Raw genomic sequence first — 27949 nt, forward strand, 5'->3', positions numbered from 1 at the left:
ATAAGAATCTGAACTCCGGTATTGAAGGCTTGAGATTAAAGATTAGATTTACGCCACGTAGAGGTATTCCAAGTGGAAATTTACAGACATCACCTGCAACCAGGCTCTTATTGGATGATACCAGCTGTCGATTACATTGGTGTCCACTTATATGTACTGTACTTTATCTATGTATTTATTTATTTATCTATTTTCCTTTACACAATTGAAGACCTGAAAGTTCAAATGTAATTTCCTCCCTTTTCAATACTTAGGGTTTAATCTCATCTATTCATCTAAATACCTTTTTATTACACAAAAATAACAATCAAATCATTGTGACAGCACAAAAGATAGGTGATATTTCATCCTATAGTCATAAATCAGGTGCTGGTGAACAGCAGACTGTAATCAGTTTGATAGACTTGCGCCCTTTCCAAGGTGTATCCTGCCTTTTGCCCTATGTCAGGTGGTATTGGGTCCAGCTCTCCCCATGGCCCTCATGTGGAGGATAAAGTGGTAGAAAATGGATGGATGGAAATTGGGCCACAGCATTCCTAAGTTTGGGAATGGCTGTAACGTTGCTAAATTGGATCATGAAGCACCTGTCAATTCCCACCAGCCGTTACCACCTAATTTACCTAGAGCTGACACCCAGTATGGATAGAGCTCCTTGGTCAGCAGCGCGTCCTCAACTTGAGATAAGAAATTCTTCAGGGTGTCAGTCACGTCCTCCAGCTGGTGCTCCTTCTTCCTCAGCTTCACATCCCGGGCGTTGTGGATGAACTCCTGCAGGAGAAGGGCAGCTCTGGCAGGCTCCCCGGGCTTCTGGTAGACTCCCTCCTTACACAAACCTAGTTGGATATTGAAAAGAGAAAAGTTAATACGTACACATCATTCAACTTCCTGTATCTGCTTCAGAAAATGGTAATCCATGGATTCCTATACAAGTAAACAATTATAGGGCAATAGCCTACCAGATACAAAGTCTGATTTGTGGAAATTGATATATATGTTATGTAAACATATTTCAATCTGAATTGTGTATAGAATAAAATGCCTGGTGCAAGGTACATTAGCTCCCTATGCCACTGTAAAGCTCCAATCAAAGTTAAGATTCATATTTTTTTGCATTTCATATTCAGTGACGAGTACAACTTCTATTCTTCTAGGAAATGTGTGGAGAAAAGGGAGATATAATGTAACAGCACTATGCCCAACAACATTAGAAGAATGAATGAAATTCTCATAATGACGCATGCAGCAGTGGATGAATCAGCTCCTCAGGGGAATATCATAATAAAACTCCAGCATAACTTTTTTATTGAAACTTTTCTCTCCATAAATTGAAGGCAACTCACCATACTGAGTGACAAAAGCAAGGCAACTGTCGACGATAATAGGGACTCCATTTTTAGTCAGCTGTTGGTCACTGAGGGCCTTGCCATCTGTGCCAGCAGCCAGTGTGATAGCGGAGTGCCACAGTGCAAAGTCTGTCTTGTTAAAGCCATGGATGTAAACCGTTCTTTAAAAAAGAAAAAGAGAGAGCGAGAGCGAGAGAGAGAGAGAGAGAGAGAGAGAGAGAGAGAGAGAGAGGTGGCATTTTGAATGAAAACTTTAATGACATCTTTCATACAGCAGGAATTGCTCATACATTTGGCCAAACACAGGCAAGACATTACATAAACAGCCGACGAGATTAAAGGAATCCAAAAGTACCTCGGCAGAACACGCATCTATCAACAACCACCGCTGTCCCAAGAGGTTTCAACAAAAACACACAAACGAAAGGCAATTAACTCAGTAAGCATAAAGTCCTGTTGCATTACACTGAAAAGCAGCCTAAAACTGTCAGCTTGTGCAAGGGCTGCAATATGTTAGGTGCCATCTCACCTCTTCTTTCTAACTAAAACAGGCAGTCTAGCATGAGTTTAATTACCCTGAATGGTTACAGTATGTAAAGGGCATTTGGACTAACAAGACAAAGGCAGAATCAAAGCTAACAGTGCTGCGTAATGTGTTGACTTGCTGTATCACAAATATGTTGCCAATTAGCACATCTTTGTATTATTATTATTTTGCTTCAAATACTCACATACCTTCCACCCTCCACCATCAGCAAGACCTGGATCTTCTCCTCGCCCTCACTATGTGTGGAGACAGCTGAGGGAAAAGGGCAAAGAGCTGGAGTGAAGGCAGGTTCCCGACTGGTGTACATTCAAAAGAGGAACACGTTGCGTGTTAATGCACTGCAACATGTTGGGAACACTTAAGATTTGACATTTGGAGTTATTCAATCGGCTGTCAAATGTGAGAACACTTAAAAGCCCTCGCTGTGAAACTGGGAAGTTGACGTATATATTAACTGTCACTGAAAGATCTCTGTTCTCTTATGCATTCATTTATGGCAATCACAGCAAATAATACAGTGCTCATCACAGCGACGTGACAATTTTTTTCAATTACGGGGGAAAAAAACAGAGAATACCTTTCTGAATTCTGATTTTGTGTTGAGGTGAGGAGGTAGAGGGAAGGTAGAATGCAAACACGAGTGCTTAACTAAAAGCTTTACATAGAGCTGGTTTAAATACAACCATAAACAGTATAAATGCACTGAGGGGTAGTATTTCAAACACAGAGTATATTTGATTGATTATGTCAGCTTTTTGAAATTGAAATAACAGTGTAAGGATAGAGGGAAAAACCAGGCGACGAGACTGGAAAGCTCTGCCTTAATCTCTTCTGTAGGTTCAAACAGCTGTCTGGATCACGGCAACAACTACACAAGATCACACAAGAAAAAAGTATCTGTTTTGGCAACAACATCTGGCACTTTCATCAAATTCTCTCTCTGGCTGTGCTTGAATAAACCTAAATGAGCAGATGATTTTTGGAGATTGCTCGCTAAATAAGTACCTGTACAGTATGTGAATATGAAAGTCACGCTCGGGATTAAGAGTGGATTAATTTTTTTTGAAAATATTCCCCAAAAGTAGGGTCAAATAAAGGGGTTTTTGTCTGCATTATACAAACAGAAACAATGCAATTAAAGAACACATGCCAGTCATTGAAGAGCAAAGGCTAGCCTTTTTTACCTGTTCAAACGTTCATGTTGGAACACTTGAAACACTTCTCATTCACTTTACATAGAGGGGGTCATTATATATAATATTTTTTTCCCCTTAATTTTAATAATTCATGTCCCAATCACCTCTGCATCCATTTCTTAAACTCATATTGATAAGAACCACTGGCAGAAAAATAGTATTTGATGCCACAACAAACAAGAGACAAAAGGACAGGGAAAACATTAGACATAACTGTGGTAATTTGGCTACAACAAAGCCTTTGTATTTTGTTTTAAAAGGCAAAACAATTCATTCCCAGGAGTCTCTGTTAACAAATAATTAGCTTTTTAAAATTTTCTTGGGCAGACTTTCAAGGGCACAGTCTTTTATTGCGATAGAACACAGCACATGAAAAAAGTGGAGGACTTCAGAGATTTAAATTGACATGAGAATGGGTTTACTAATTGTATTATCAGGTAAATACAAATCACTTCCCGTCGTTATTTGAACAACCGCACACGTCAATCCTCTTTTATCCATCTCACAGCTCAGTGGGGTTTTCTTTTAAAAAACTTAATGTGCTTGTGCGACAAAGGACAACGTTGTCAGTCTTGTTCTCTGTATAATTTGTACCAGGCATTGTTAAATGTTTTTTCTCTCTCTCTCTATAACTATGAGGAATTTAGCTGGAGCATAATTTCAATGTGTGTATTCAGTAGTAATTTTTTCTGCAGGAGTTCATGTGTGGGAAGCAGGTGAGAGATTCCCTGGATTATGTTTTCCTGACTAAGGAAGGGAATGTTGAGATGATGTGACACAAAGTTCTGGATTACAGAAACTAAAACATATAAAACATTATAGTGGTGGATGGAAATGTTTAATCCTTCTTTACTAAATCAGAAAAAAGAACACATCTACAAAATCAGAAAGAATGTTTTTGTTGTTGTCCTCCAGATTAATGCCTAAAAACAAGGCACTAGAAAGTAGTAGGAAAGATTAGCAGTGTTATCATTTAAAAATGACAAGAGGACACTGTTTACAGCGCATGCTGAGCTATGGCAATATCAATCACAACCAGAGATGACCCAATACATTAGTCAAACTCTACATAAAGGCTTCACTAAGCACTGACTGTGAAAATGTAGGCTTTTTATTTCTTCTCCACTGGAGCAGAGCATTTGTTATACAGTTGGAGCATTAAGTATTTAATATGGCTGTTAAGGCTAGGTAGCGTTAACAGCTTGGTAGCGTAAAGCTGTAATAACCACTGCTTTGGTAGACACTCAGTGTTATGTTATGTCAGAGAAGAAGTGGCGGCAAATCAAAAAATCTTCAAGCAACACTTGGATGTGGTTAGAGAGTGAATAATGTGCAAAACAAATGGAAAAAGTGAACAGAACAGTTTCTGTTGTTGAGAACAGAAACAGAAACTTCAGAAAATGTTAGAAAATGTGAGCTGGAAAAAAATATATAATTTAAATCAACCATTTTTTTCCAAAATGTTTAATATTTGACAACCAAATATGCCCAAAAGCTGATTTGTATGATGTGTATCTTCCTTTTGAGATGATTAGTTTTCACCCCCCCCCCCCCCCTCTATTTTGCCACTGCCTTAAGAGAAATCCACGGAGAAAATTGCACTGAATGAGCTCAGCGTTAATGTGCTAATCTTGTTTGAAAACCCTTAATTTTAGAAAGTTCTGGGCGGGAAGGCTGATTCATGCAGTGTGACAGGTTAATGATCATTCAACTGTATGTGTCATTTTCCACTCATTTTTACTTTGGTGCTGGTTATTTGTGCGGCAGACATCTTAACATGTACAAAAAAAAAAATGAACAATTATCTCTGCAGCTACATTGTTAGGAAGTCATTTTGAGAGTGAGGCACACTTGTTCTGACTCATGTTTACATTTTCCATTTTTATCGGAAAACATTTGAAATAATAAAATGTTATATTGAATACTTGACCAAGATAGATAAAAGGTTTTGAACTGCTGTTCTTAAAGCCTGTAAAAATTGTCCTATTGTACAGTTGAAATGCAGGGGATACAAGACAGGTGAGGCAATTAATGATAAAATGGAAAAGAGGACAATTTGTTTCAAATTCAGTAAGAAAACCGCTCAAAAGCTCTTCTTTTTTGAAAAATGTTTTTCAAATGATAACAACTCCAGTAGCTTGAGGCCAAAAGACTTGGAACAGACTGCACTTGTAATGAACCCCTGATGCATGGAGGAAATGTGTAGCGATTTTAATTGAAAAGTGTATTTATTTAATCCCTCAGTGCTGCACAAGGCCACCTTTCTTGTGGCAGTGTCACTATTAGAGAAAATAACAGTTAATCCCATGTCACAGACTGTGATTCCTCAAGGAGTCCTTTCATTGCTCCAGAACCTACCATCCCCCCCCGACAAAACACAGCCCCTTCTGGCACTAAGGGCTCCCTGGCTGTGACAAATATGCTTTGAGAGAGCCGGGAATAAAAAAAAAATGAACACTGCTACAGTAGTCTTTTATCCTAAGATAGTAGATGGGACAGCAAGTTACGTAATTTGATCCACTGATTCTTCACAGCCCTCTGTTCACTCACCAAAGTGACACAGTCGATTGAAGCAAATCTTTATCATCTCCTAAAATACCTGTGAACCTTTGAGCCCCATGCTACCCCATTCCTCCAAAGGCGAAGATACTAAAATCAACAAAAAAGTTTCTGCATATATTAGAAAAAAACAAGGTTAAGAGAAGCTTGTGTGAGACAGAGCTCTGCTCTACTCTATTTAAAAAAAAAAAATCACAGTGAAACTGCAGTGGGTTGGAGGATATGAGTTGAGGAGGTGGTCTCTAACGAACCTTGAGGATGGATTGTGTGCATGCACGCTCAAGAATGTGGACACATGCATCCTCTAACCACTTCAGAATGAGTGTTTTGCGATCGGATCGAAGGACGCAGTCAGGATGGATTAGTAGTGGTTAGACCTGTAATACTGTGATCGTGCATGGGCATGTGCTCGTATCACTCAGGACAGATGTTGATCCCATCTGTCTGAAAGGGTCTTACACCTTTTATTCCACTAAAATGAATAGGTTTTTTTATACTGCTAGAAAAAAGCAATTGACGCCATTCCTATTTTCTAGTCATGGCCAACCTCACAAATGGAGCAGAAACAAGTGGTAAAGCGGGCTTTTCACTCACTTGACAATGCTGACCTCATATTAACAGGTCTTCTCACATGGATGCCTCTGGCAACTTTTCACTCTCTTACAGTCCTCCCCAAAGCACCAGCCCCTTACAGAATATTATTCTAACACCATTAAGTAATACAATGGAAGTAATGGCAAACTTACTCCATGCAACAAAAACTTTATTGAGGACAACATTTTGATTTGGTGCAGATCTTCCTCAGGTCAGACTCAATAAAGTTGTTGTGGGTGAGTGAGTGTGCAGGTTCTACTTTGCACCTTCAAGGAAAACGGATGATGTGCGTATAATCTCCATATCGCCATTATGTTTTAAAAGGCCAGAAATTACACCACTCACCTCCCCTCCTCTCTGTCATAAACAGAACTGGCCATGTTGTGCTGTAGGATTTTAAAATCAGATTAATTGTAAAATAAAGGCTCTTTTGTGGCTATTTGAGAAGGATGGTTTGCACATTTAAACTCAAATAAATTTATAGATCTGAATAAATGTAATGTGTTTCTTTTATGAAGAAGTTAATAGAAAACGGTCTGAGACTGAAGAAAAAGAAAATCTCATCTCAGTGGACTTGGCAGATCAATAGATTTCCTCAACAAGTACTACATTCTACCAAATACTTTTTCTTGAGCATTGCAAATGAATATATGCATGTGTCTCTTCTTATTTTATGTCTCTCTATGTCTGTAATTTTGATAGGCTGTGTATGGGTTGCTGCCACGGATAAAATAAATCCCTGACGATTGAAAAACTATGAGAAGTGTCTCAAGATTTTTCTTTTTCTTATACAAACAGACTTTGGACAGAATCATCTGTCAAGCAATGAAGCATTAGCACCGTCACAGACACGTCGTGATGAGGAAGGAGAAACAATCAGAGAAAAACCTTTCAACGCCTCCTGAGAGCCAGACAGGAGCGTCTGTGAGTACACCACTGATAACGAAAAGACAAATTAGCTCCTCTTGCAAACATATTTGAGCAAGTGCCACAAATGTGGGATTTGTGTTGCGTTTTAATGGAAGCGTTTTTCTTAATGTTTTCACTGATAATTATGAAAAGGATGGCTTGGTGGAGGCGGACTGTGTTATCTTTGGACGGAAAGTATCGCAAGGAAATTTTTCCAACAGGACTTTAAAGTGTTTCTGTTTTTAAAAAACTTTATATCTGAGCCAACGCAGTCATTTTCATTAAATTAAATTTCATTTTCACACCCTTTCTTCACCACTGAGCTCTCAGTACTTCAGTGATATACAGTAATATAAATTGAGCAATAGGGCTGCACAATTAATTCATGTCAATTAACTACCTGGGTCTATTAGTTTCTTATTTCAACTATCTATCTATTTAATCACAGTCAGATTTTATGTGATAACTGTTTAGAAATGACAAAAGAAATTCCCAATAAAATCATAATTCTTTCCTTATTAATATTGTTTCTGTAGGGCTAATATGTCACTCACACATACATGCAAACTGTTCTGCACTTATTCCTCTCTCTGTTTCCGTTATGTTGATGTTTCTGTGGGATTTTTCTGTTTTGTGCTGATTCATAAAATCAAACACACACATGTTGGAAGCCATCCATACCTTTAAGTTGCCAATATTAGAGTAATTCATAATTTGATGGTATCAAACAGAAATGACATTTCAATATTTTACCAAAACACTTTAGGACTAAAAAGCAACGTTCTTACTGAGCTCCTGTAGCTGTTTGAGTTGAAGAACCTCCTCTTCTTCCTCCTCTTCTCCTGAAGTGAAGTGCAGGGCAGAACCTTCCAGCATGAACCAGCCTGTCCTCCAGTGGTACAGGTCATGGCCCTCTTTGTATTGGAGTCTGCCAATCAGCTCGCTGTCTCTCTGCACCAGGCCCTCGACTTTCGATGGAATGAAGCACTGCAAGTCAGACATACAGTCGATACTATAAACAGTGCAAAACACACGCTAAAAACTTACCTAATTATGAGCATGAAACTTTCTTTTTTTCTTTTTTTTTAACTATAGCACGTCGCCTCGGAACGACAGAAAAACACAACAGGTGCAGGTTTCCTCTCAGAGGTATAAACCTTTGCACAGGGTTTGGTCCTGGGCTGAATTGTTTTCCAAGCACACATCCCTCCCTGCTGCTCAGCTGTCTGGCTATTGTTCTGTGACTCAAATTGAAATACGGAGGTGTGGAAGGGCTACAGTGCAGATGGGAGAGACATAAGGACTAACGCTGCTACACCTCCTACTATCTGTGACTGGGTTGCCTGGGATTACAGAGATAAAAAGGGGGAATTGGGGACATATATTTATGTTGGGTGGCATAACAACATCCTGTCAGCATGTGGGGGAAGAGATAGCAAGACCACTTGTCTCATTGAAAAAAAGCAGTGGGGCTCACTGAGGACAACAACTCTCAGTGTTGCACAGTAGCAGAGAGAATGTAAAAGTATAAGTTAGATGTGTTGTAGTTGAGCATAAGTAACTGTAAGTGAAAAAAACAAACTTACAGAAGGAAACAATGGCAGTAAGCGTGTTAATAAGTGTGTGTGTTTATGTTTATGCAAATAGCTTAATCCCACTGGTCTGAAAATCTGTTTAATTGCGGGTTTGGGGTTTTCAACCAGTGGGAATGTGTCAGCATTCAATCCCATGTTCCGCATTAGTGGGAAATAGGGCTGAAGGGGGGAAGTTCAAACTTGCAACTTATAAATGTGTTTAAGTTCAAAATATACAGCCTAGAAAGTGCATCAGATTGTTTGAAGTAATTATAAAGTTGTCAAGCAGAGTATGCACGGCCTCTTTGTTCTTCAGAAGTGGACAACCAGGACGCACTAAAGCATCTTCTGCACAAAGAGCTTGAGTCAGACCACGGAGCGTAAACAATGGAAAGTGCACTGTTTTACTGTGATCTACTCGGATCCCATGCACTTCCATCGCGCCTGTACCTCGCAGCGCAGAGAGAAATGATCCAGGCTGCGTTGGCTACGGAGAACGGAGGATATGGAGAAACGCACAGTGCAGGAGCGGTGCGCAGAAAAAAACGGCTTGTCTGTCTGCACCAGATGAGGGGCATGCACCCTCGTTGTCTGATATGTTCAATGATATCCTCCTAAATATTTAGATAGATTCTTAATTGATTCATTCTTTGAAGCAAGAGTATTAATCTATACAATTGGTTAAGCCTTGATTTTAGTGAAGTAAGTACACACAGTCCCAGCCATAACAACAAAATTAGATTAAAAAACAATGGTACAGAACATACAGAATAATTTCTTTCTGTGTTTCAGCCGAAAGAAATTATTACATTTTTGAAAATATTTAAACAATTTTAGTAGATATATATGTTGTTGTTCTTTCGGCTTCTCTCTTTAGGGGTGGCCACGGCAGATTATCTGCCTGATAGACACTGTTCTTGTTTAACAAAAGAAATAAAAACTCTAGACACTAGAAACAAACACTAGACTCTCACAAGAATGGGAGAACATCACGTAGTGCGCCGTGAGAGATGATTATTCCCACCCATAATAATGAATTGGACATATAACCAGAGTACCAGCATCCTGTGAGAAGTGCTGGACAGGTGAACATGCTGATTCCGTTTTTCCATCTTTATTTTGTTAAAATAAGCATCATTTCCAAGCGCAATGCTATGACGCACATTCATTGTTCAGCCTCGTATTAAATGATCCTTCTCTGACTTTTTTGTTTCCAGCAGATTTGTTGGGTCAAAATTCACACACATGTGACACAGTAATGATAAGGGTTTTCAAATCCTGGATATTTTACCTTTATCAGTGCCTGGATCCAGTCATGCTGCGTTTCCTGTGTTTCAGCTCCGACAATTAAAACTCGCTCCGTCAGCAGGTACAGTTCCATGGTGAACACGGCCCTGTCAAAGACAACAAATATTAACACACTGTTAGACATCTGCTTACACACACAAGAAAACAGCACACTGACAGGAAAAAATTAAAACGCATACAGTTTATATTTAGCTACAGCATTAGCTTACTTGAGCTTAGCTTTCTTCAGCTTAGCTTACTTGAGCTTTAGGTTACTTTAGCTCAGAAAAATAAGGCCACAGAAGCTACAGAAAAGTAACAATAATACGTTACTTAAAGATGCTGTAAACCAAATTCAGCATTTCTTGCTCTCACACATTGTATCTACATATGTGAAACAAATTACATGTGTAAAGAATTATGGAGTTAAAACTGGAAATAGTTTCTCTCCAGTAGTCTTTTCAAAAATGTTGAGGCATTTCTAAAAATATGGCTTTATGACGCACAGGAGCCATAGTTAGCTCAACTCCTCAAACACTCTTTTTGCTAGCTAGCTGAGATGTCTTTGTCCAACAAATGTGTCTTACCTGGATGTAAAAACACATACAAAACTCAGACACTTTATGTAAAATTCCTAAAGATAAGGAAATGAAGTAGAGAAGAGAAGAACAGAAAGAGGAGCAGACTCCTGCTTTAAGGCTGCAGGTGCTGCTGATTAAGACGAAGAGGGAGAGAGAGGGTGGAGGACTGCTGCTAAACCAGCTCCGTTTATGTGTAATATGTCGTTAAACTACCACCAAAGTGGTAAAACTGTTGCTTCTCTACATTTTATCAGAGTGCTTATGTTAATATTCGGTACAAACACTGACGAACCGGGACGTTTGAGGCACTCTGGTCCCCACTTGAGTGGGTAGACCAGAGCGTGTGTGTGTGTATGAATTGCAATGGCTGCGGTGGCCCCGCCCCACAGTGTCGGAGCAGAGAATGAAGCTGAATGGTTTAAAAATTCTGCAACTTCTTTAATCCCTCCAATTTGGCAAGGTGGTTACAAACATTTTATTGTGTTTGTAAAAAAAAATTGTGTGGGTGAAAAAGTCAGAAATGATATTTATTTATCACTTGAAAGGATCTTTAATATGGTCAGGGTGAATGAACTGGATTCCCTATGCACTGTGCTGTGAAGAAGTTCATTTAATTCAGTTTGGTTTTTTTTTTTGGTTTTTTTTTTATTCTACACACTGGTTTCATCCACAACAATTGAAAATCCATGTTTAGTGCACCAAACATCTTGGGCAATTTGTTTAGCATGGAACATTCTTCTTTTAATATCCACGCAAACTAAAAACTGAATCTATCTGACTCATTGGTAAACAGTCAAGAGTAGTGAATGGCTCAAAATCACATTATTTTAATAGAAGCTGTGGTTACACAGCAAAAAACAGTTTGTCACTTCTAATATTATTGTAAAACATTAATATTGCTTGTTTTTCTTTCATATGTAGCTCCCAATAGAAGCAGAACATGTTTGCATTATGTTGTTGTGACAAATGTATGTAAAAGATTGATTAAATATATGTTTATTGACTTTAGAATATGTACATACATACATATAGTTCAAAGTGTACAAAAATAAGAGCGCTTTTATGGGAACTACTGGTAAAAAGGTGAGGCTTTGAGTGTTTATCCTTGCATTACATGATTAAAGTTAATACTTTAGTGGTATCTTGGTATCTCTTAAACTCAATAATCAAGTTTGAAATCCATAACACATCAATGCTTTAGGGAAACTTGATTTTGACATATATTTTCAAGTAACATTGCAATATCTGTCGGAAAAACTGCAATAAGATCATTCGCCCCTAGTAAGAAGTGTAAATTGTGTAATAAAATGTACTTTGACATGAAATGTGTATTACAGTTCAGCTGGGCAGACACAAATTGCGCATAATTAATTGACTCCGTCAGGGGCATTCACCCCCGTGGTCTACAAATCGCATGTAAGCATCATAGGTTATATACGCACCACATGCATAATCCTTCAAAAGATCATAAATCCACTCCGCCACATTCAGCTACACACACTTGCAGACCAAACACTTCCTGTCGGAAGCAAAAAGGCAGCTATTAATCTTCGGTGACCTGTCGCCTCTGAATCCTGAATCGCTCTCTCTCTATGTTTCAGTCTGTGTCTCTCTCTCCGACTCAGTGAAGGTATCGAGGTCAGAGTATCAGTATCTTAATGGTTTGAACACAATGTCGTGCTGTAGCTCCTTTTTCCATCAGTACGCCACAGCAGCGGAGGCTCCAACTGCCTCAACGATGGGTGCTGAAGGTGTTATGTGACCAGAGGTCACGGAAGCGCCGAGTAGCTCTTTCCTCATGCATGTCAGGGGAACAATGGAGACATGGGTGTTTGTGGGTGTTTGTGTGCCCCCGCGTGACCCCCACCTCACTTTCTCCTCGCAGGCAGGTGTGGAAGCGCTTGTTAGAGGGGATTCGCAAAGGGAGGTGAGTAGAGAGTGGGGGGAGGGGTCGGGGCGGTCAGCAATGAGCTGGGGCAAATGGAAAAGGACAGGAGGAGACAACAAGAGGGATAAAAGATGAGTTATGATCATCCCAGAGGGACATGGTGGCTGGAGGGAGGAATGAGTGAGAAAGAGCGCTATGGAGACATCGAAAAAGTCAAAGGTGTTTCAATTTAGAGCTTGTGATAAGAGAAAGAACACATTTTTCAAAGTCATTTCTAATGTGAAAAATAGGCAGTTTATCCCAAAAAAGATTCTATCCGGCTTTGCATACATGCTCTTCACAAGCTCTTTTTTCCTTAAATCGCTTTACTTGTTTTTGTTCAAATGAACAGTTGCAAATTATGAGGAAAGCACCTTCCTGTTGCCTCCTGCACCATAATCCACCGTCATAACAACCAAACGTTTTACTTTGTAGGTGGTTAGCAACTCTAGGCAGCCCATACCTGGACACTAAAAGATATTTTATACCAACATCAAGCAAACGACAAAACTACAGACTGTATAGAAAAATTGGACATTGTCTTCTTAACATTTCGGGATTGGACCAATGCCATTAAAGTTTGGACAGTAGCTGTATGCCATTCATATGTGTCACACTTTAATGTTGGTATTCTTCTAAATGGGACCAAACTGAATTATTTTCATAACCAGTGGAGTCGCCCCCTGATGGCTATTGAATAAATTGCTACTTCCTGCTTAGACTCCCCCTGCAAACTGAAAGCCAATGTTTATGGTCAATATAAGGAGCAAAGGTCTTCAATAGTAGGTGGAATAAATAAAAGCACATTTGCCTGTTGTGTACCAGTTTCTCAAATCCTTTTATTGAAAGTTATTTGTTTTAAATTGTTATTTGGGAAAAAAGAAAGATAGTCAGCCTTTGCCATATATTTTCTTCCTATAATTCAAACCTACATTATTTGAAAATTAACCGAAGTTTGGGTTTATTTAGGTGTGGTAGAAAATAACTTGTTTTTGAGTAAAGCTTGAAAGAGCTTGCAGACACTTCTCTTTGTGGAGGAGTGTGCTGCACAAGACCCACCTGTGGTTTCAACATGCATTGGAGTTATCTATAGTATTTTTTACCTTTCATTTTCTCCTTAAGGACGATGTGTGCTCATAGAGAAAGTCTTAATTCCCCAGCACTTGAATAAATATTTAAAGTTAGCACCCAAACGTCTTGAAAAACTCTGCTATTTCAGTGTGAGTGTGTGAGCGAGAAGAACGTGGTGAGAAAGCGAGTGACAGAGAGAGTGAAATGCTGTGAAAAGCAGCTGTAGAGACAAAAAGTTGAAGAGGAAAAGAGCAGAATGGTTCATTTCCAAGGTTTTTAGTTGCCTTTGAAGGTCAGAACTGACTTCGAAACATTCTTGTGGGGACAGATGAGTCAGGAAAAGTCCCTGGAACTCTCAACTTATCACACACCAACATACTGACTGTCAAGTTAATTCCTTATAAGCGAGGGTTTGTAATATTCATACAACTTTTAGCAAACGTATGCATCGGGGGCCACATTATAATTCGCATTCCGCGCTTCTGCCATGGTGAAATTACCCAAATGCTGTTTTTAATGGAAGCGACACCTACGGCCTCCTGTCGAGTGGCGATAGGCTGCTGGTGGGAGTGTGTCATCTGCATACGTTAATATTCATGAGCAGCAGACAGTCAAAAGGTGAGGTGGATGCTGGGAATGCTGGGAATTGCAGGAGTGAGGCAGAGTTAAATGTAGTGAAACACAATGTGCAGTGCAGAGTACAGGTGGACATTTCGAGCTAAAATGCTAATCGAAAGTCACTGGGGGTATTAGAAACAAGCCATACAACAGAAAATGCAAAAATATAACAAGATACTTGACTGCGAAGTAAATGTCATCCTGGTCTTCATGAGGGAGGGGGAGAAAAAGTGTTCCAGCCAAACAACAAGCTCCAGTAATGCACGGTTCAGGGCATGTTGAGTTAAGAGGAGCAGCTTCAAGATGCATTCAAGAAACCTTGAAACCTTGCACAGTGTGCATCTTTTAAATGTGATCATAAAAAGCTGACATGTTATAATCGATGCTCACACCCACACCTGGCACAGAGTGTTAACAACAGTTATATTTAATTTCTGGGGTGTGATGCCATCACCTTAAGCCGGGATATATGTGCAACAAATGGCACATGTCACAAGTTTGTAGAGATGGGGCACTCTGAATATCGAATACTGTAACGTATCATGTCTGTGTGTGTGTGCGCCCACCTCATTATAAAGGTCATCAATTTAGCTGGCCAGATGTGTTCCTAATAGGTGAATAAATAAGATTTAGAAAAAAACAAAAACAAAAAAAAAACATTGTTCCCTCTTCATAACATCTGCTGCTGTCATTAAGGACCTGGCTTATGCTTTAATCATAAGCCATTATCAGACTCCTCGCTAAGGAACAGACACACACACACACAAATTCGCATGCAGCGCAATCCAGTGGGAGCGGGTGAACAAGAAAGGACCCAGACATCTGGCTTCTGCTTTGACTGTTTGTTATCACTTCCAGAAGAAATAAAGAAAAGTTTGTCTTCAGAGCAACTTCTTTGAAATGGATGACAATCTGAGGGAGGAGTGATTGAGTCGACGCGGGAGGCAGCGCGGTACAGTAAGCGGGAGGGAGGGCAGTTAAAGAAACATCTCTCGCCTGCATCCTCGCTAAAGTAAACAGGGAATATAGCACCAATAAAGCCTTGATAGGCTCTGTTAAATTGAATAATGCTCAAGATCAAATTATGCTAATGAGACAAATGACAACAGAGGAAAAAAACAACAGCAAGTAAACTGTGTTTACTGTGCGTATGTTTATGTCCATAATTCAGGTTGAGGCTCAGTAATATATGAATTAATATGAGCGGAACACCGTAATTTAGCCAAATAAAAGGAAAATAAATCATTCAAAAGGGTTTTGTGTTGGTTTATAACATGCATGTCTTTAAAGCAGGTTCAGCAATTACATATTCATTTTGATTTAGTGGAAAACATGCAAAATATGCATTTCAAATTGGTGTGCGCGAGAGAGCTAATTTAAATACAATTTAAATGCCGTGTGCAAAAGAGTGGCTTAAAAGCTCTGCCGTTTGATTTATGTGTGAATTACCTTTCAATGCAATGGATTTAAATGAATATTAAATGCTATATTTTAATATTCAAACTTTAATTACCATAGCGAGTCTGATAGGGGTGATTTAAAAGAGGTTTAACTTTAATCTTGCAAACCATTCGATACCCATTGGCTGAGGGGAAGAAAATGCTTTCTTGAACAGAAAACACTTCAGCTTCTGCCTTATATAATGTGTTTATGCCACATGTGAATGTTTTTGTCCTTACCCAGCTCCGGTCATTGTCTCGGTGTTGTTTACAGCCATGGTAACCACCGTGTTGACATCCACTCTGCCGATGGCCGACGAGCTTCTCTCGTTCTCGTAGTAACTCAGGAAGCCGCCTTCCAAGGTACACCAACGGCGTGCCATGTCTGAAATGTACACATTTATTATTATTTAAAAGACAAAATGATGATTTAGTGTCTGCTAAATGACATCTAATGTAATGTAAAGACAGATCAGATGTGTTTTGATTTGAGGCTACTTCACGCTAAAACTAGCACGCATATCCAGCACTTAAGATTTGGAACATTTAATGTTCAAAAAACATAAAAATATTATTTATTATATATAATATAATATCACAATTTGTAGATCTCTTTCTGGAAGAATAAAAACATTCTTTTCCCTGTACCAGCTTTGGATTATTGCTTTGGGAACAAATGTACCAATTTCGCAAACCACTATTCATTGTGGAATAAGGGAAGACAAAAAGACATAAATAGAGCCTCCATTGGTGGTGCTTGGTCTGAAAACAATTCCAACACTAACACAGCAAACAACTCTGCAGACTAAATCCACAGTCAGATTTCGCACATTCGTGGATGTACGAAGTCGTGAGGCCCTCATGTTTCTTTGTGAAGACGCTGTTAAGTCAAAAAACACTTTTCAGACTCACCATCCAACACATGAACAGTGTGAAGGTGAGGGAACTTTTGTCATGAACCAACGACAAATCTAAACATTTGTTCTGGAAAAAAAGATTTGTTGACCGTACCTCAAATTCCCATCCATTAGAGGACAACTGAGTCATGAAAACAGCACCGGCAGAGGAATTAAAAGTGATAAAGAGACTCCAGATACGGAGCACATTTCAATCAACAAACACAATCTCAGCGGAGAAGCTGGTGAAACACACAACATTGTCTTTCACGACTGTCTGACTGTACGATTTGCATAGCCAATGAGCATGAAGTTCGTGAAAACATGCCTAATTTTGGATTTTCAAAGTCACCGTGCCATCTGCTTTTTTGTTCCGCAACAAACACCCACACAGCGACGGCCCACCGCCACCCACTCCCACCCCCTGTCGCTCCAACTCCAAAGTTGCCACTGTTTTCGTCTCATGAATATGCTAATTATGCATTCCTCTGCCAAATGTGTGATGTTTCTGAAGGAACAGATATAGTTCCAATAAAAAAAAGGAAGTGTCTACAACTGGCTGTTAAAAGAAAGAAAGAAAAAAAAAAGATGTGATAAGCATAGGGAGGGAGGATGTTAGATGTGCTCTTTTCACCTATGAACGACTGTTTCTGACTCTTTCTTTGTCTTTTGCGCTCTCAAAAAGAAAGAAAAACCCTAAAACATCTGGACATCATCCTGTCAACAGCACTTCAACCACAAAATGACTAATATCTAGTTGCTGCTTACTGTGGCATTTAAGAATACGTTTGACCCCCTTGAAGAAAATAATTATTCAAGCAGCTGAAGAATCATCATTGCTATCTGAAACCAGCCCTCCATGAATGAGTGTACATATATATGTGTGTGTGTGTGTGTGTGTGGGAGAGAGAGTGAAAGAATGACTGTGTGGTATTTAAAGTCATTACCAATCCAATCTATCCAAAAGAACATGTTGTTGTCTAGGTGACAGAAAAGAAAAAAACAAAACAAAGAAAAAACTGTAATGCACTTCACTTCCATTGACAATGTGTCCCTGGATCGCAAAGGTTTTTGCAGAAAATGTCATGTCCATCATTCCACACCACTGGAGGATAGTTGCGTTCTTGTTATTTGTCATATTTTCCAGTAAATCCGTCTCCCTTCCCTACAGTCGACCTTTAATCGTGTAATAACTGAACAATTTCTGTGGCGCGATCCGAGAGTCTCAGACAATCATCGTCTTAAGAGGCGCACTTGATTTCCTAATTGAAGTCAATTGCTATCATAAGCTGCTAGAAAGCCATAATGTCATTGATTATCTAAACCTCCTCCTTTATAATGGTTCCTGAAGAGGTTATTAAGGAATTATGTAACCCAATGTAATGGCAAATATAAACAGGTACTGTCTGGTGTCATGAACTTTAAGCAGGGGATGTGAGAGACACAGTTAAAGCAGAAGATATTTATTTTTTAATGTGTTCCTTTGCCTTTTCAAGCTGACATCAAAGCATTGCTCTATATTTCCCGTCCAGGTGATGTTTGTGTTTTAAAGGCTGAGTGGGAGATCATTTTCGTTTTTACTGCTTAAAATCCTCTTCACACCCTGATTGTAACCAATGAATTAATGCATTGCCCGCGACGTGGTGGAAGGTGTTGGTCGCAATCAAAAGACAGTTTTTGGGAAAGCTGCTGCCAAGGAAAAGGCTGACGTAGAGCGATCCAAGACCAGAGAGAACGGTGCTGTGTATGAACGGTGGCGACAACTGAAAGCCAAGAAAAGGCTGCAAAGTCATGCCATGGTGGCTCTGTTTCTACTGGACAATACACATGCAAAGGTAGAATCATAATGATTGACTTTTAGCAATATAAACTATCTGGGCAACAGTATTTGGCCACACCCTGTTGAGTATTGAATGCAGGTGTTTCAATGTGGCGTTGGATTAGGCCCAATGAAGGACAATCTTAACACTTCAGCATACCAACTCATTTCGGACAATGCCATGCTTCCAACTTTGTGGCAACAGTTTGAGGAAGGAGCCTTTTCCAATCATTCCAACATGACTGTGCCCCAGTTCACAAAACAAGGACTACAAAGACATGGTTTGATGTAGAGCTGCAACTAACGATTATTTTCATAATCGATGAATTGTTTGGTCCATAAAATATCAGTAAACCTTAACAAATGTTGATTAATGTTTGTCAAACCTGGAAATGATGATGTTCTCAAATGTCTTGTTTTGTCCACAATCCAAAATGATTCACCTTTAATGATTTCTTTGTTATCCAGAGCAAAGAAATGAAGAACATATTTACATTTAAGAAGCTTAAACAATTAGAAATCTTGTTTTAATCATGAAAAAAACTTCAAACCGATTATCGATTATCAAAATAGTTGTCGATTAATTTAGTAATCGATTAATAATCAATTCATCGATTAACTGTTTCAGCTCTAGTTTGATGAGTTTGGTGTGGAAGAACTTGACTGGCCTGCACAGAGCCCTGACCTCAACAACCATCGAGCACCTCTGGGATGAACCGGAATTTCTTGTTCTACAGAATAAACGGGCAAAAATTCCCACAGAAACACTTCAAAATCTTATACTTCTCTTATACTGTAACTGAAACTGTTGGAAACTGCTGGTCAAGGGCATGTAGGGTACCAAAGGGTAAAAACCTTGAAAAATGTATATGAGGGAAATCACCTCATAAGTCCTAATATTCTAAAAATGATTAATAGATCTCTTTGACATCAGAAAATGTGGCATCAGGGTCCTCTCTCCTTGACCGAACTGTGTCTGACAAAACCTTTCATCATTCTCCGCGGTTCAAAAGCAGAACATGTAATGTTTTTAATGTGCTCTCCCTATAAAGGACAAAGGCACTAAAAAAAACAAAACTCTGCAAATCCAGGAACACACAATTGCTGCGGGGTTCATGGGTCCAAACAGTGAGGACACGTAAAAACTGTGTCAGATGCCCACATTCAGTTTTTAAGTCAAAGGGAATTAAGGCCAAACAAAAGACGTAATTTCAGATAAAGATTAGGGCTGTCAAAAAAAATCCAACTTGGATATTAAGCCATGCTAAAAACCAGTATCAGATTTGATACTCATTGTGACAGTATAAAATGCAATCATCTGTAACGTATTATCGAGCAGTGGTATTCGACAGGAAAAACACAATTATTTGTTTGAAATTGTTGTGTATGTCACAAAATCTCTAAATTGAGGCTGAGAAAGGTTGACCTTACCAACTCTTTTTGATCAGCAATAATAATATGGTGCCAAGTCACCAGAAGCAAAGAAAATTAACTTTATATATATATATATATATATATATATATATATATATATATATATATATATATATATATATATATATAAACTACGTCAGACAACTTAAACTTTGTGTTGTCACCATTATGATTGTTTGATTGGCTTTGATGACAGGAATTCAAGAAAACACCAAACGAGGCTACGATTATAACTATTATTCAGTTATGTTGGAATCTATGGCTTCAAGTTTCTTCCTAACACAAAAAAGCGAATGATTCCCATTATGATATTGCACCAGGAAAATTGCTTTTTATTAAAAAAAAAAAAACCTGCACATGACCAAATCACAAGCATCTTTCTTCCCCCTTTGTTTGTAGTTCAATATTTCCTCAGTGGGTGGGATACTCCTTAGCTTCTACACAAGCGCCAGTGCAATGGTGGGAACAATAGTGCTTGATTTACAATCACACAGCTGCGTCCATTGCCAGCTGTTCCCCGCACACAACAATGGCCCCGTGGCCCTGCCGCTCTCCACGGGGGCCCACAAACCAGCCGCCAGAGACAACGCTAGCGGAACTGTGGCACATGCCTCTATCGAGCTAAATTGGGCCAATTATCGCGTGTGCCAAGAGTGCTTCCCGCACAGCTTTTACCAGAGCAAAAAAGGCCTCCAGATACATAGTGTGGAATTTCTCTTTCTCTACTTTCATTTTCACACGAGTAATTCATAAAATATGGCTGATTCATGACCCAGGTTCGAGACCCAGTCGAAAAAAAGGGCCTTTCTGCATCGAGTTTGCATGTTTTCCCTGTATGTGTGTGTGTGTAGACATGCAGATTTGGGGATTAGGTAAATTGGACAGTCTAAATTGACCATAAGTGTGAGTGAGTAGATGGTTGTTTGTCTCTATATGTGGCCCTGTGATGTGCACTGGCGATGTGTCCAGGGTGTGCCCCGCCTATCGCCCTATGTCAGCTGAGGGGCAGAGCGTGACCCTCATGTGGAGGATAAAGCAGTAGAAAATGGACAGATGGATGGATGGCTAATACATGAAATGAACACTCTGATTTGTGGCCACGAAACAGTACTTCGTGGCCATGGAATAAGTATAACATGCCCACGAAATTCATTCCCAAAGGCCCCACGGTTGGTGTAGTTGTTAGCACTCCAAATTTCCAAAAATATGTCTTGCATGTGTTTCAAGAACGTTTCAATGTCTCTCTATCTATACTTTAGTGTCACAGTTTTAAGCAAGGGTGAACTTTGCAAGTTGTTGATGTGAATGATCAACACCCACAAAAATACACATATTATTATTGGTGTTCGTCCAACTAAAAAGGAGACGTACAAATGTAAACATGTTAGTTTGGCTAAATTTCCCAGGTTGACCCACCCAAAAGTGTTCTGGACATGCACTAAAATTTTCTGCCCCTGCGAATAATGGAAGAATCTGGTATACACAAAGGAAGAAAACAGATAGAATCACATGGATAAATCCAGACTGGTGCATTTTTGGACGGATGAGGGCAAATTTATGGTCTGTCAGCTTAGAGGGTTGGGTGTGGTAAGGCTTTGACATGCGCTGTCAAGGAGAATTTTATAATTCTTTTTGTGGTATGGACCCAAAACCGGATGTTGTATCCGGGGTGCCATTCACCCTGTTGTAAGTTAATGTGCCATCAAGATAATCTTGGAGACAATATTTGATGGAGGAAACGGACTAAAGGAGGCAACTAAACCGCAAGCAAGCAAAGTTATAGAAACATATTTCCACAAAGGTTTTGAGTCCGATTGTGTCTCAGGCTTTATTTTTAGTGTTCAGATTTACCCACAGTTCCTCTAAACTCTTTATCAACAGAGCACAGACGCCCGTCTGAGTATGCATGTGACCTCCTTACGTCGCTCGCTCTCCCGACTCTCCCTCGTTTTCCGCCGATGCTCTGCCTATCTCGGCATCAGACTAAAATATCTGTGATGAAGACATCTGCTGGACAGCTTGTCAGGAGTGCTGGAAATGGAAATGGAGAAACTGAAGGGATCTGAATGATCTGTCTGTGCCAGAATTACAGCCCACTTCATTACCGGGAGGAATGGCATAAGAAAGAAGGAAAAAAAAAAAAAGAAAGAAAAGAAATCTCTAGCAATGGCACTACTCACACATAACTGAAGCCGCAGTAATAAGCACAAAGACATCCATACTATGTGAAACAATACCAAAATGTCCCCGTTTTGGGATCAATAAAGTACATCTATCAATCTAAATGACTTAAACAGTCTTTATGTACTTGTACGAGACAAAACAGAATAACAGAAATGTAATTTCTTAGCTATTCCACTCATATTACATTCTTTGACAACTAATTCTCATTAAAATCCAAAAAGATGTGGTTTGTTATCAAAAAAAAAAAAAAAACTTGACTCCGGCTTTGTAGCTGCAACTAATTGAATTGTTCTTCAGTGCTCAGATTTGTGTCCTCAATAAAAACTGTTAACATAATTCTACTTCTGTTTCTCTGCCTTCTCTCCAGACACACATCCCCGCCCCCCTCATTGCTTCTCTCTCTCTCTCTGTCTGTCTCTCTCTCTCTGGCGAAAAAAAAAACAGATCGCCGCTGATGAGAAAAAGAAAAAACTAATCAAGAATTAAGGGTGCCACGTCCCTGCTGCCACTCACCATTTCAGACAGTCGCTGCTGCCTACTGTCTCTCCAAAATCACACAGAAAACACGCAAAGAAAGTGCTCCGCTCTCAAATGGGAGTGCAGCATGAGTCACTCAACTGCCATTTATTTGATTTCTTTCTTCCGTTTACTTAGAATTAACTGCAGAAGCTCAACAGGAAAAAAAACAATAAATAAAGAGGAAACCAGCCTTGATTTAAGCACAAATAAAACAACAAAGAATCAGGGTTTTTTTTTTTAGATAAACTATTCCAAGCAGCAAATGGACTAAGCATCGGAGTATTTTCTTTTGATTTGGCAGACCAGGACAATGATCTCCCCCCCCAAGCCACTTCTGTCAAGGCCTTTATTAAAACCGCTTTCCAAATGAATTTATATCATACTCTGAATTAAGTCCTCATCAGTGGAAGTATGGACACCTATTGGAGTCTCCAGACAACAAAAAAGGCGAAGTTGTGGCAGAGTGCTTTTATTAAGCCCTGAGCACAGCCTATGAATTATTAAGAACCTGTGTGTATCTATAGACCATCAAACCATTAGCCTGGGAGCGAAAGGCATCCTGGAGTACATTCAAAAATACCTCATCCCTTCATGCTCACAAAGTCCTGATGGCCCTTCCTCGTGATTGAAGAAGTGGGAACGCATCGAGTTTTAAACCCAGCCCCTTTTGAATTTTTCAACAGCTGCCGTTAAAGCACCATTAAAGCGCCAAAGCCAAACTCGTGCGGCTCTCCATAATAGATGAGATAACAAAGGTATTTATTGGCCGAAAATGCTACAAGCACTTATCTGAGGGGAGACAACTTTGCGGTGGTGTGATGTCTGGCATCGAGACAAAATGGACAACAGCGGCTAAAATGCCCCCGCCCCCCCCCGACAAGATGGACACGTGAAGTAGATCACTCATCATAGGTCACATAATAATAAATGCACATAGTCTTCCAGTTCTATCCAATCTTTGAGTAAAACTTCAGCACAAAGCCACCAGGGGGCGACTCCACCGGTGCAAAAAACAAGTCAGTTTGAACAGAAGTTTATGGGGAAGATAATAATTATATGTCTCAGATCAGGTAGATCAGTGGGAGAGCACTACTCCATGGGCAAGACACTTAACCCCACGTTGTTCCTGATAGCTGTGCCGGCAGCGTGCTAATGTGTATGAAAAATGTGTGATGGAAAAATGCACTGCACATAGATGATGCCTGAATGTGTGAGTGAATGGCAAAAATAGTCGTCGAAAGAGAGAGAAATTAAACTGTAAATACAGAGCAGTTAATGGCCTCAATCACGAGTCCTGGGTTTTCTTCAATAGAGTATGATGTCAATTTATAAATGATGTTTCCACTTATAGGAAAATAGATGATTAAGTACGGCACATAGGAGTCAACGCAAGCATGATTGGCAGCTGCTATCGTTGCATGTGTGTGTGTGTATGTAGGGGATGGAAATAATGACACAGTCTTTAATATAAAGCACATTAGGTTCCTTTGTAATAAATGAGCACTATAAAAAGGCAAGTTCCCATCAGTAAGATGAACACTGTACTAGCCAAGATCACAGTTTACCTCCTCATTAATGATTTAGACAAATGGCTTCTTTTAAACCCAACTGACGGTTTGCCCACTTGAACCTCTAAGACCTTGCTGAAACAAGGTCACCGTGTTCCCAGACCAATTACTGTAGCAGAGTATTACCACGACCAATAGAAAGTAGGAGCAGAGAGTGAAATAATTTGGAAAATATCGGAATTATCCTTCAGCAAATTAAATGCAAAGGAAATCCATTTGTGCTGATAATGAAATTTCCAACAGATATCTTCCCCCCCCCCCCATCTCGTCTAAGAGGCAATTTCCTAGACCTCAGCTCTGTTCATTAGCCAACATGTACAACCACCAATGAGAACAGAGCCTTCCTGTGATTTCATTGAAATGGAGATGGATGTCTTAACCCACGATGCTGGAGATTCAGCTCTTTCAAGAAGCAGGTAGCTACATGCTGTCAACCACACATGTGCACCTCCTTTCTTCTGCGCAGCGCCCCCCCGCCTCCTCCACCCCCACTCCTCCTCCTTCTCAATAACCCCATTCCCTGAGGGAGGCATCCAAAGCCAGCTCTTTCTCCTAATTACCCATGGGCCCGTGAAACGCTCCAGCTGTTTGGAGAAGTGGGACCACTGTGGAGCAGGAGGTGCATTGGCAGCAGCTGAAGAGTTTGGGTGTGAAATGTAGCCTGATTAAAAAGTTTTAAAGTGTCTCGTAAGACAAAAGAGTGAACAGAAATTACAGTGCTTGTAGCGTCTTCAAGGGACTGTCAAATTTCACATTTTTATTTTGTTAACCTGGCTTTAATAGTGGTTCAATGCTGGGTCATCTACTTCTGTCTGACAAGCGTTCCCAGAGGATCGATTGCTGAACACATTTGAAAGGCAGATGCATTGATCACTTGGGCTGAAATGTTTAGTTTACGGATTAAATGATTGGCGGTTGGACAACTGACAAACTGACACGGATTGATTGATCAGTGTTTAACTGGTGGAGCCTCTGACAAACACACAGTCTAAATTGCTTACAAGTGGATTGATGGATTGATTGACCTTGCAGGGGGTTTTCAAAAGCGGCATTAACACTAACCGTCTCTTCTGCGGCGCTCCAGCGTTGACTTGGCCGTGCCAGAGGAGATGTAGAGGAAGCCATCCATGAAGAGGGAGACGTCAGACACTGAGGGATCCTCTGACCACTGCTCGAGTCTGGGGAAATCTATAGGGGAGGGAGAGACACAGTCGATGAGGAGAGGAAAATGGTTTTCCCCAAAGAGTATAATGGTGCCTTGGCCCAATTCTGATCCTTTTATTGCACTTTTATATAACCATTTAACGTCCAGCTGCAAACTACCACTTTCTTTCTTTCACCCCAGTCTATCCAAATAGGCATTCACAAGTTTAAACTTTAGAAATAAGTCAAAACAATGGGGAAATAAGAGTGTTGCCACCGTGGCACACATCCACAGCAATGTTTTTTTTTTCTGGGCAAATCCACAGCGCACAAAGTGCAAGTGTGTTCAGTGTCTTCTGATACTCAGGCAAAAGAAGAATATCAAACAGGGTCGTTGTCAACTTGAAAATAAGCTTGCAAATCATCCATATGACGCTCCTGAATCAGTTGCACATAGATATGGCAAATTGACTTCTGCACATCGAGGACGTGCAGTGTTGATTATCCATTGTGTCTTAAAGTTAAAATGAGGACGCAGCAACTTCAGTCATCCCAGGAGCTAACAGTTTTGGATGCTTTGTGATGACGAACACAACAGAAGTGCAAATCTTAAATAATCTCGAAAATAAACAATAAATAATGAATAAGTGACATATACTGGTGAGACTACAGTCACCCTTTCTTTTCCAACAGTGGCCTTAATAGAAATATATTTTTTGGTTTCTGAACTAAGCATCTGTTGTAAAATGCAAAAACTGTTGTTTTGTCTGTTTGAGCTGCTGTGGAAACATAGCACTCGCATCATATCTGGTATGAACACAGTGTAAAGACAAAAACCAAACAATTTCCTTTATTTTAAAGCAACTATACACATATGCAAATTTACTTCTGCGTAGTATATTCAATTTCTGCTCATAAACCCCCATAAATGTTAACACACGGGACCTTTAAGGATAATTTAGAGTAATCTTTAAAAAAAAAATACATATAGCTATTTTCCACTGTTTTGGAGATATACATTTGTAGCAGGACAGTTGGGTTAAGGTTGTTTGAAACTGTCAATATTATGAGTACAATGTTATTGTTTCCACATAGAGAATGATATCTATATTACTGCATCAAACCGGTTGTCCAGCTTCCATTAAAAACCAACTATGCGGTTTTACTACATGACAAAGAAAAGTGGAATGGGGGAATACTCATGGCTTAAGATAGCATAATCCCAACATGTGATTCTGTCTTCATCTCCCGCTCATACTCAAAATCCCAGGCAGTGGCTATCGTCTAAAATGTCAGAAAAATGAATTCCTTGCTCACTGTTGGCGAGCTGATTCATTCATTCAAGTGAGACTCCCTGCCAGCTTTGCAACTGCTGTTCTTCAATCTGCACCCAATACTTTGACTTTGTCACCTGGTCATTTTCCTCACAAATGTCAAAGATAAAGTGTTTTAATGCACCAACCTTCAAGGACTATATTTGTTCAAAATGAGCTCTGCGCTCCCTCCTCTCATCCTCTTTGTCCATTTAAATTACAGTAGTTCTAACTCATTTTCCCTTCTTCCCCATCTACTACTGTCCTGCTAGATTTAAGAGCTCCCCACAATTCAAATTTATAATTCTCAAATTCAATTAGCCTTAATCCTGGAGTTCAATTTTCTGCCAGAGCCTTGGCGATATCTCGGAGATTGCATCTCTGCTACACCTCCATCTCTCTCATCAAGCAAGGTAAAATCTTTTTAAATGAAAACTATTTTAATTGATGGAACAATTACACAGTGTACTGACACCAATGAGGCAACACAGCTCTCCACATTGAGAAAAACAATCAGTTAACTGAGCAAGTTAATGTTGTTCTGAATATTGGTGCGTTCCGTTTTGTATGGGTTAATTCTATCTGTGCTTGTATTCAATAAACTATTGAAATAAATGAATGGCCAATACCAATGCCGAATGTTCTTTGGCAGTTTAAGTAAAAAAGTACTTTTTACTTTAAGTAAATGTAAAAAGTTTTTTTTTTTTTTTTTTAGAATTGTGTTCACTTGAGCACCAGTTACTCTGATATTTCGGTCTCTAAAGCACTTTGAAAGTTATGATCCCTATTTCCTGGTTTGCCTTGCTGCATTACATATTTTATATAAATTGGAACACAGCCCATGCTCTTTTCCCTTATCTGCAGTTGTTGTTATGTTTAGTTATGTATTTCCTTGCTTTCCCTTTTGTGTAGGGACTTGTGTGGTTTCGTTTTAGTCCATCAGCCTCTGTCTATAAGGACAAAAGATGTATTCTGGCAAATTTACTTGATGATGTTCTTTAATGTGCAAGATCCCCATTCAAATAGACAAATATGTTTTAATACTTGCAAGAAAGACACCGTAACTTTCTACTGATATTTATGTCAACAAAATCAAGTGGTTCTTATCAAATTCCATCAATGCTATGTAGAGATAGAGACTTTCTGAATAATCAGCATTTAGTATTTCTCATTAACTGATCAATGATATTGACAGAACAAAATGCGTCGACAATTGTACTTCTATCGTGAAGAAAATCAGTTGAAAAATCTGTTCAAAATTTAAATTTATTTTAACATTTGTATTTGATTAGTACAGTAAACTCAAGGATGCCGTGGCCCACTGTAAATTCTGAAAACTGAAATCGTATACTATTTATTTCACAAACAGTCAGAAAATAACATTTGAATTTTAAATCAGGCCAATGCATTTCTATTTCTGTAGTTTCG

At 39.4% G+C, this 27949-nt stretch overlaps 1 protein-coding gene across 5 annotated transcripts in view; it reads right to left on the reverse strand.

Moving 5' to 3' along the window:
• arap2 (ArfGAP with RhoGAP domain, ankyrin repeat and PH domain 2) overlaps positions 1–27949 on the reverse strand; it is a 126606-nt gene that overhangs the window by 22688 nt on the left and 75969 nt on the right. For all 5 annotated transcript variants that reach the window (XM_058625725.1, XM_058625728.1, XM_058625726.1 and 2 more), the window contains 7 exons: positions 25128–25253; positions 15886–16030; positions 10014–10116; positions 7937–8135; positions 2079–2142; positions 1341–1504; positions 621–833 (listed from right to left, as the gene is read on the reverse strand). In XM_058625725.1, the coding sequence (XP_058481708.1) occupies positions 621–833; positions 1341–1504; positions 2079–2142; positions 7937–8135; positions 10014–10116; positions 15886–16030; positions 25128–25253 (1014 nt within the window). The remainder of the gene's footprint in view (positions 1–620; positions 834–1340; positions 1505–2078; positions 2143–7936; positions 8136–10013; positions 10117–15885; positions 16031–25127; positions 25254–27949) is intronic.

Source organism: Solea solea, chromosome 3 (assembly GCF_958295425.1).
Source record: "Solea solea chromosome 3, fSolSol10.1, whole genome shotgun sequence".
Lineage (NCBI taxonomy): Eukaryota > Metazoa > Chordata > Actinopteri > Pleuronectiformes > Soleidae > Solea > Solea solea.